The 10769-nt window shown below is 41.6% G+C and overlaps 1 protein-coding gene across 1 annotated transcript; it reads left to right on the top strand.

Moving 5' to 3' along the window:
- The first annotated feature begins 6655 nt into the window (after nt 1–6655).
- On the top strand, nt 6656–10033 carry GPR12 (G protein-coupled receptor 12). The gene is made up of 2 exons (XM_056560339.1): nt 6656–6942; nt 7610–10033. The coding sequence occupies exon 2, from the start codon at nt 7619–7621 to the stop codon at nt 8615–8617; it is 999 nt and encodes a 332-aa protein (XP_056416314.1). The 5' UTR covers nt 6656–6942; nt 7610–7618; the 3' UTR covers nt 8618–10033.
- The last annotated feature ends 736 nt before the right edge of the window (nt 10034–10769 follow it).

Genomic DNA, 10769 nt, shown 5'->3' with positions numbered 1-10769 from the left:
CAAGCCTGTAAGGTATCCTGCATCCCGGTTGCCTCTAGAGAAACTGCATATTTGTAAAGACTGTTTAATAAGAATTCCAAGTAAAAGTTCTAGTTATTTCAATTCCTGCTGTGGACATTCCTTTATTGCCTGCCGTTTCTGGGTTGGTTGTCGGCAGGGCCTTAAACAGAAAACAACCACATCCTGGCGTCACGACTAATCAGGGGTTAATAACACCTTATTCCCACAGGGTTAATACCACCAGACCCTGCTACACCATTGCAACACCCCGGTACCACATTAATAATTCACAAATGATCAAAAATAACTAATAAGAAACGAAAAAGAAACGGAGTTCCGCTAACAGCCAACAGATAAGTCTGACTTCCATTGTATAATTTCATTCCTTATTGCTATAACTTTCAATGAGCTAATGAAAAAGTATACATTTGATGTACAATAAGAAGTCACTATGACATTGTCCAACAAGAATGATTTGCCTACACTAAAAGTGGACATGAAGATGAATTGGAAGATAATGAAAATGAATGATGGCAACAAGGAATAAAACAGAAAACAAGATAAACGGAGATAGGCCGAAACTAACGCTCCCTAAACTTTCCCTAGATCTTTTCCCAGAACTGTGAACTAAACGAACTGTCCTTGCAAAATCCTGGCAATAACCCTAGACTATAAGCTATGCCGAAAAAAAAACACAAAGGCACTAATATCCCAGAAAACATAAACTTGAGCAAAACACAGAAACATGCAAGGAACATGAACATGGAACTTGAGAGTCACCAGAAACACTTAGACAGACATTAAAGACAGCATATACCATGGTCCTCACAAGGTGAATAGGCCCTGGATCTTTTAAAGGATAAATAATGAAATTCCACCTGAACATGTAAGGATTACCTGATACATTATTTTGAAATAGGCTATGAAACCTCTGCATAGCAAATATCTTAATCAGATTAATAAACATATCATAAGACACTTTCCTGGCTTTTAATGAAGGTGTCTGTATCAGACTGCTGGTATAAGGTAGGTGGGCTCGAAACGCATCTAGCCCACCTACCTTATACCAGCAGTCTGATACAGACACCTTCATTAAAAGCCAGGAACGTGTCTTATGATTTGAAACCGCTGGAGACCCTAGGATTGGGGCCCACTGCAATACGTGCGCATCAGCACACGAGGAGACCGCCAGTTTCCATTGCCAGCTTCCACTGCTGATCCTCTATTTTCACCACCGCTCCCGTGGACACCCGCTCAGCCCGGACAGTTTCCATCGGCCGGACGCCAGCCGTGCCAGTCCAGCATCACGGGAACCCACGTAGCTGCTTTGCGGCTCATCCTCCAGACAGGCATCTACCAACCTAGAGCCGGATGCAAGCCGCGCCAGCCTGACTGTGTGCTTAGGATTACCGCTAGGAGGATCGGTAAGTGGTGCTGTGCACCATCATATGGATATATAATTGCACTATATCACCTACGTCCATAGGAATATATCCCCACTGCATCACCAATGCTATAAAAACAATCCATTTAAGGATACCGGTATCCACGTTTTACCACCACCGATACTTGTCCAAATCATTGTGATACTAACAATCTAAAATTGAACACTAAACTATCTTCACAAACCGGACACAAAGTATAATACTGCAAGGTTATCTAACACTATTGCCTTACATCCTGGAAAGCGAACAGTAGCTGGTTTCCATTTATATACAGTTGTATAAATATATGTATATATATGTATAAGTTTTATAAGTTTTATTATTATTTTTTTTTATTATTTGTCAAAAAGATATACATTTTAAACTATTTTATTTGTACTATTCTACCCTATGCAAGGGCCCTGCAGGGGTAGATAGTTATTATATATAAATAAATATTGAAATATACTGAATTCTCCTAAATCACTTATTTTACCACCCATACACTATCCACTTACATCACCCAATCACTTTTTGTATTACCTACACAATATCTATACACATTCTCTACTCACACATACACTCAGGTTATATATCTGGGTATATATATCACATCCTTTCCTTTCTTGCACCATTTACCACCAACACATATAAATAAATTTATTTACAACTATTTAGTATTAAACTAACTATACAAGCCCAGATTTGAGAAAATACGCAATCAGTATATATATATCCATATATACACTATAATCACATTTTCGGTTGCAGCTACCTCCCTACATTTTTTCACTTTAGATTAATAAACAGAAGAGAGAATAGCAGGAAGATTACTTCTATTCATAACAACTGGCCCACTTTAGACAGTACCTTTTTGTTAGATGGATCTCCTGACAAAAAAACAGATCACAGGTTGCCAACCCCAGTGACCAGCCAGAATGAAAGGGAAACCCACAGAACATGTTCAAAGGGGAATTTGTCAAGTGTGTTTGCATATTCCAGTGGAGATAAGGACTGACATACATTGTATATCTCTATAGAGTTATGTATTGCAAGTTGAAGTCCAAACTTGTCCCATCTTTTTTGCCCATCAGGAGATGCCAGTGAACTACCAGCTTTCATTATGGTTTCATTATGGTTTCTTTTCTATACTCATAATAACATTGTGAATTCTGTCAATTAGAAAATCAACTCATAACTCGACAATACTGGGTAGAAAGTTCTGCCTTGGCTTAGCTACTCATGTAACTTAAATAATGAAGTAAAAGCCCCACATATGTTTAGCTATCTCTATACCCAGTGAGCAATGTTACATGCAACAGCTAGCAGTTGCCTTATGTGGAAAGATGGAGGTCAGTGGACTGAAACCAGCCATTTATGACATCCTGTATTCTATAAGCAATATATGATTATTGTGGAAGATCTTCTTTTCGTTCAGGAGCAAGTCCTTTCAGGTCTTAAAGGAAATCTGTTACCAGTGTCACCTGCACTAACCTGTCGGTACCGACAGATAGTGCAGGTGACACTGATGACAACGGTACTTAACTTGTCCCATTCTGTGGTGGGGATCTTCAGTAATTTCCTCCATTAGCTCCAGTCCTGGCAAACAGTTTGGGGCACGGGCGGGTCTTACTGACGTCACCGCTGCTGTCAAGCAGCACCGGCTTGGGCGGAGCTTAGGGACGTCACCGCTGCTGCTCCCTGCAGGGTCCCACTGTGAGAGAACAGCAGCAGTGGCATCATTAAGCTCCTCCCATGCCCCAAGCCGGGTGCCCGGAACGGAGCTAATGGAGGAAATAACCGAAGATCCCTGCCACGGAACAGGACCAGGTGAGTACCGACAGGTTAGTGCAGGTGACACTGGTGACAGATTTCCTTTAACCATGCAACTGTGTTGGGTTTGTCAAGACTCTCAACAAATCTACACATGACAATATCAACACAATTTTTTACTTTTAGAATGATATTACTATTGAATGCTGTCTTTGCTTTACACGAGACATTGTAAGACGTGTTCTGCCAGAAGAGTCATCTATACACAGAGCATTATTACCTTTGGAAATCCTGGCTGATTTTTTTTACTTCATGTATCATCTCAATGATGTTTGGCTTGCATATCAGTAGTTTTTTAATAAAACTCTCTTCCATAAACATTAACCCCTTTTTATTATTCATGGTCTATTCAGAGCAGGCACTTCTCCTTACATTTTGTAGTGTTTGCGCTAGATATTATAGGTTGCCTTCACTTGAATGGGACTGAGCTATAGTGAGCTGCAGTACCAAGCACAGCCACTAGAAAATGCATGATGTTGAGTCACCATCAATCAGGTTATTAGGGGGTTGCCAGGAGTATAAAATAATCTAATGTTGACAGCCTAACCTGAGTATAGACTATTAATATCAAAGACCCAGAAAGGATTCAAGAATTCAGAACTCAGAGGATGCTTCATGGTCCTGTAGTAATGTGGATGATTTTCTTGGGTAATGAATCTTATTGTTGTGCCATTTAGGTAAATTTAGCTGGTTGACCTATGCTGGGAAGAGCCCCCACTGTTTTAAGTCTGCATCTGGAAATAATATTGCACACTGTGATTCGAGTTCTGAGCCCTAGAAATGGCTTTGTAGCTCATTTATGATACATTTCACCAACTTTTCTTCTCATCTCTTCTAGAAACTCCCTCAACACAGAAATAACTGATATACAAAAGAAGAGTCAAAAAGAAGATTGCACTCACCATCCACAAATTTATTCAAAGGCGTGTAGGCATACAATAGCGGAGGCAGGGATAGACCGGGACAACATGTTGTTTTGCGCTTCTTTAAACCACTTGAAGAAGCGCAAAACAGCGCGAAACAACTTGTCGTCCCGGCGTGCCCCTGCCTCCGCTATTGTATGCCTACACTCCTTTGAATAAATTTGTGGATGGTGAGTGCAATCTTCTTTGGACTCTTCTTTTGTATATCATGTACCTGCCGTGATTTGCACCATCTACCTCCACACCTGCACCCAGCCCGCATCTCTACCTTCCCTAGTTCCTCCATATCGCCCTAGTCTTGCATATGCCCGATCCTTCCTATCTCATTTTATCATCTCACAGAAATAACTGAATTTGCTGATTCAGAAAACCAAACATCCCATACCCTTCTTCTCCTTCCCATCACAAAGCATGTTCACACTGAGCAATTAGCGCATAGTTCTCCGAACTGAATTGCACATCGAAATTCTGCAGTGTGAACTCCTAACATTAGTGTGAATGGGTCTTCCGCAGACCTTTTCACACTGTGGAATTCCACCCCTGAAATTGATCCGCGCAAAGAAAGAACATATGTTCATTCTTTGCACGAAAGTCCGCAAGCACTGCATAGCATGGTGGTGGTGGTGGCGAAGTGCCGCGCAGTCCTACCGTCAAAGTAATTCGGCGGCGAGAGGAGATTCCATTCACATTACGCAGTGCGAACACTGATGTACATGAAAGTAGGACGTTTCATGTACATCAGGGACAGCGGGGTTACAAACCAAATAACAGGAAGAACGGTTAGGGCTCATTTACATTGCTGTTGTGCTCCGATAAATGGAGCTCCATCACCAATCTGTCAGAAGAAAGGGAGTTGAGTGGAGAACAAAAAATACTGTATGTCCTATTTTTTTCTCTCTCCATAACTTGTGTAAAATACCAGACACTTGACTGACCCCATTCAAGTCAATGAGATCCGTCAGGACTCGGAGTGACAGTTGGGCTCCAACCCATTCTGAGTCATCTTGGAGCCGAACGGACCCAGAACAGGTCATAGCATAAAGACAGTGTGAACTTAGCTTTATGGAAAGCAAGCGGACAGTGAGGACAGAGATATTAAGCTAGTGGCCATAAGCAACTGGACACTAAGGAATCATGCATAAAGACTGAGAATGAGCTGTTCACATGGCTAAATTCCAGAATCCATGCTGATATTTACATCCTAGTCATTGTGTCTCTGATAACTGATAACTGCGCAGCAGAGATTGCGGGGGTCCCCTCGGCAGGGCCCCCCGCAATCAGACATCTTAGGGGTGCAGTACCCCTTTAAATGGGAAATGCCTTTATTCTGCTCACATTGCTGAATATTATGTGCCTCTTAAAAAATTGCTTATTTTGCCGAGCTGAAAAACTATCATGCCATTTATCTGTGCATTCCCCTTGTGAAAAATGTTTGCATGTAAATCTGTTACATCATTCCATGTCAAAAAGCAGCAATTATTTCAGATGTAAATACCACATGGATTTGCTGAGTGAAAAAGCCTGAAGGACTCCTCATAGACTGTAAGTTCTCACGAGCAAGGCCCTCACTCCTCTTTTCAATATTTAGTATGGTAATATTATAACATCTGATACTTTTCTTTATTTATGCCCCAAAATTGTAAAGTGCTGCAGGAATAAGTTGGCAATATATAAATAGATATTGCTATTATTATTACTGCTATTATAATTATTACTACTACTACTATTAATATTATTATCATTTACAGACCTCTTGATAACATGGCATGGGTCATCAAATACCACTTAAAAACAATTTCCTATCAATAACATTCAGGGCATATTGATTATATATGACATCAATGTCTAACTTGTGCATGCCAGGCTATTGTTACCCAATGATCTCCATTGGTCACTTCCACCCAATCCCAAATAATTTGTGGTTCCTGATTGGAATCAATATGCCATCAATAATATTAGTAGGGAAAAATAATAATCAGTCAGCCTCCTCCACTTATAAAAAAAACACAATACAAAATGTTTGATCGATTCTGTTAAAGAAAAAGAAAAAATAACATTTGCTTTATCTTCCATCCCATAGAATTTAATAGAACCAGTGGTGATTATTTCAAAGCAGAAAGTGAACCCAGATAAACCAAACTGACATAAATTTCCATGAGATCCAAATGACCAGCCTTGAGATATATGATCTCTCCTTACTAATTGTATCTCCCAAAAAAAATTATAAATCAATCTATGCATCTATGAGATTTCTGTTGCAGAAATCGTCTGCACACAAACCTACATAACACAATGTATGATGACTAAATATTTGTGTTATTTTCTACTACCGTGTGTTAAGACTAAGGGCTAAGGATTCCGGCTCAGTTGTCACAATATGTCAATGTAAGGGTTAAGGAGTTATAAAATACCTCCTCAATTAGCTATTTTTTTTTCTAGCACACTGCAGTAGATCCGCGAGCGCGCAGCACCAGGGCCGCGCAATCAGGGGCGCGCAGTGCACGTGCCCGGCTCTCAGTCTTTTCTGCCTCTCGCAGGCAGCAGCAGCAGCTGTGATCGCTATGTGCGCCCGGCGAGGAGCCATAGCTGACAGCCCGACCCCCGCTATCCATCCACCTGCAGCCCCCTTCCTGCAGGACGCCAAGAGCCTACATCCCATCATCACCCTGCAGGAGGAGAGGATGCAGGGCCAGCGGGCGACCTGTACTGTCTCAGGACCATAGGACATCAGCAGCCTGGGATCCAAGCGATTGGATTTCAAGGTGACTACATTGTGAGATGCTCACTGTATGGAGCTGTCCCCACCCCCTCCTCCTTTATTATCCAGAGGGTCTCATGCATGTGAACTGTGTATCCTGTCACCCATCCCCATAGCTATTGTATCTTGTGGATTGACCAGGGGGGATAAGGCTTATCCATCATTTTTTTCTTTTCTGTTGATACATTTGTCCAGACCATATAATCCTCACTCATATACCATGTTACATTGGAATTTAAGCAGCCGATCCCTGTTATTTATAAATATGCCCAATCCTCATATTTGTCTATCCATAGATTGTAGAATTTTTTTGTAATCTGGTTGAGTGTGACAAATCGATACTCCCAATGTATCTCACATGGATCGGGTACCGATTTGGGCATTGGCAGCACCCTTACCCACTGGGCAAATGCATTATTGCATCTATGTATAGGTGATATAATCTGCAGAAGTGTTATAACTGGGTATATCTGTTTGTACTACTGAAATACTGTAGACATATAGGAAGATGTCCCATTTACGGTCACCCTGCATGTCTTCCCCTCCCCAATGTCATCAATTGATCAAATTGCCATATTGCTTCCATGAATGTCAGACGTGGCAGATTAATGCATGTTCTCATTCTCTGCTGCTCTACTACAGTGCATTAAAGCCTTGTCTTTTTATTGAAGAAGGTTAAAATGAATGAAGATACGAAGGTTAATATAAGCTGGCTTCCTCAGGATCCTATAGATGCCAGTTCTCCAGAGAATATCTCAGCAACAGACTCCTCCTCGATTCCTGTGCTGAAGCCAGAGCTCATAGTAAACCCATGGGATATTGTTCTGTGCACATCAGGAACCCTGATCTCCTGTGAAAATGCTATTGTGGTCCTTATCATCTTCCATAATCCAAGCCTCCGAGCCCCAATGTTCCTTCTTATTGGGAGTTTAGCCCTGGCAGACCTCTTAGCCGGTGTGGGACTCATAGTCAATTTTATTTTTGCATATCTTCTACAGTCAGAAGCAGCAAAGCTGGTCACAGTGGGACTGATAGCCGCATCTTTTTGTGCCTCAGTGTGCAGCTTGTTGGCCATCACAGTTGACCGTTACCTATCACTCTATTATGCTTTGACATATAACTCGGAAAGGACAGTTACTTTCACCTATGTCATGCTTATTTTCCTATGGGGAGCATCTACGTGTGTTGGTCTGCTGCCTATAATGGGCTGGAATTGCCTTAAGGATGAATCAACGTGTAGCGTCATCAGGCCGCTCACTAAAAATAATGCTGCTGCCCTTTCGGTTTCCTTTTTGCTTATGTTTGCACTTATGCTCCAGTTGTACATTCAGATCTGCAAAATAGTCATGAGGCACGCTCATCAGATCGCCTTACAGCACCATTTCCTGGCGACTTCTCACTACGTCACCACCCGCAAAGGAGTGTCAACCTTGGCCATCATACTGGGGACATTTGCAGCCTGCTGGATGCCTTTCACTCTGTATTCATTGATAGCAGATTACACCTATCCTTCCATCTATACCTACGCCACACTATTGCCAGCCACCTACAACTCTGTTATCAACCCCGTCATCTATGCGTTCCGGAACCAGGAAATCCAGAAAGCCTTGTGGTTGATCTGCTGTGGCTGTATCCCACCGAGCGTGTCTCAAAGAGCCAGGTCGCCCAGTGACGTATGATTAGATATATAAGTTGCGAATGTCGGTGTTCATGTGTCAGGTGGAGTCTTCATTTTACATAAATACGCAAAAAAAAAAAAAAGAAAAGGAATATCATGGTGTCGATTCGATCTGGATTGATGTGCTCAATAATACTTGGACATGGCATTAAAGCGATCGCTCCATTTCATAAATGGAAATCAATCTAATTATTAAGTCAAGGCGCTATTGTGCAATATCTATTTAAAGAGCTAATGTTGTAACACTATCTGAGGTGTAATTTACTCAGGTTTTGTGATTTTCCGAATGATAAAATTGATGTGTTTTTTGTTTGTAAGTCTACAGCAATTGTAACAGTGGTTTTCTAAGCCTGGTCCTTGAGTCATCACGGGAACCCACATCTCAAAGGTTGTACCCTTGAGGTAACAGACAAGGTCTGTTAGGCTTTATTCACACTACGTTTCGTCCATACGGGGACCGTATCTGGCTGGGAGAAGGGTAAACCGGGCGTTCCCATATCTCAGCTAGACCCGGCCCCCTATCTCATTCATTTAAATGAGCCAAAAGGAGTCAGATAGTGACTCCGGTCTGCTCATTTATGCCCCGTATCCGATTTTCTGGTCAGACTAAAAAAATGCAGCATACCACGGTTTTCAGTGCGGCCAGAAAATCAGATACAGGGCAAAAAAGAGCCCACCGGAGTCACTATCTGACTCTGTTCGGCTCATTCAAATGAATGAGATGAGGGCTGTGTCTGGCTGGGATACGGGAGTGCACGGTTTTACCATCGCCCAGCTGGATCCGGTCCCTGTATAGGCAAAACATAGTGTGAATGCAGCCTTAATGGTAGAAGTTCAGGTTGGACCTCAAACCTGCATAGGGTTCCCCAGGGACACCCAAATATAAGCCGACAAGGGACATGGTAAATGGCCATAGTGCTGGACATATCATATGTGCATTTGCAAAGAGGCCTAGTAGATAAGGTGGCCCATTACCACCTTAAAACAGTTCCACACTCTCTTTGTAATGCATATAAAAGGTTAATTTTTATGGCCTACAATTCAGATGGACTGATGGGGATGCTCCATGATAAGATATTGGAGTGCAATGGACCCATGCCTACATGTTCTTCCACAGGGGCCTTTTACTGTCTTCCCAGATGGCCATGCCATCCTACTCTCCTTCAAGACAAAAGAAGGAAAGCCGTAAAAGCTGTAGTCTGGGGGGTTTATGATGATGTGTATTCCCACATTTTGATAAAAGTTTTGGGGCACTTTCTTCAGTATGAACTCCCCATCATCCAGATACTACTCATTGATGCTAGAAGACCAGTGCTTAAAGGGGTACTCCAGTGGAAAACATATTTATTTTAATTTTTTAATCAACTGGTGCCAGAAAGTTAAACAGATTTCTAAATTACTTCTATTAAAAAAAATCTTAATCTTTCCAGTACATATTAGTGGCTGTATACCACAGAGGAAATTATTTTCTTTTGGGATTTCTTTTCTGTCATGACCACAGTGCTCTCTGCTGACACCTCTGTCCATTTTAGGAACTGTCCAGAGCAGCATATGTTTGCTATGGGGATTTTCTCCTGCTCTGGACAGTTCCTTACATGGACAGAGGTGTCAGCAGAGAGCACTGTGATCGTGACAGAAAAGAAATCCCAAAAGAAAAGAATTTCCTCTGTGGTATACAGCCGCTAATAAGTACTGAAATAATTAAGAATTTTTAATAGAAGTAATTTACAAATCTGTTTAACTTTCTGGCACCAGTTGATTTAAAAAAAGAAAAGTTTTCCACCGGAGTACCCCTTTAATACTCCTGCTGTACGATTGCTGGACAACAACAATCACAAGATCCAATCCCACTTAGAAGACTTCTATGGTGGATACAGTGTGAGGGTAGATTTACATTTGGCAGTTTTGTTTTTTCGTATCGGCAGCAAACACAACATGGCCTGGGCCTCACCTCGTCTTTTTGTACCGTGAAAAGATTAAGTTTAACTATTCAGTGTCTACAAGATTTCATACAACTCAATAGGGGAGATTAATCAAAACCTGTGTAGAGGAATAGTGGTGCAGTTGTCCATAGCAACCAATCAGATCATTAATTAAATTTAAAAAAATTAAAGAAGCAATCTGATTGGTTGCTATGGACAACTGCACCACTT

The sequence above is a fragment of the Hyla sarda genome, chromosome 2 (assembly GCF_029499605.1).
Source record: "Hyla sarda isolate aHylSar1 chromosome 2, aHylSar1.hap1, whole genome shotgun sequence".
NCBI classification, from domain to species: domain Eukaryota; kingdom Metazoa; phylum Chordata; class Amphibia; order Anura; family Hylidae; genus Hyla; species Hyla sarda.
Note: the sequence above shows the minus strand (reverse complement) of the source record. Positions and strands in the feature narration are given on the sequence as shown.

Coding starts and splice junctions, on each gene's coding strand:
- GPR12 (XM_056560339.1), top strand. CDS start 7,619: ATGAATGAAGATACGAAGGTTAATATAAGCTGGCTTCCTCAGGATCCT.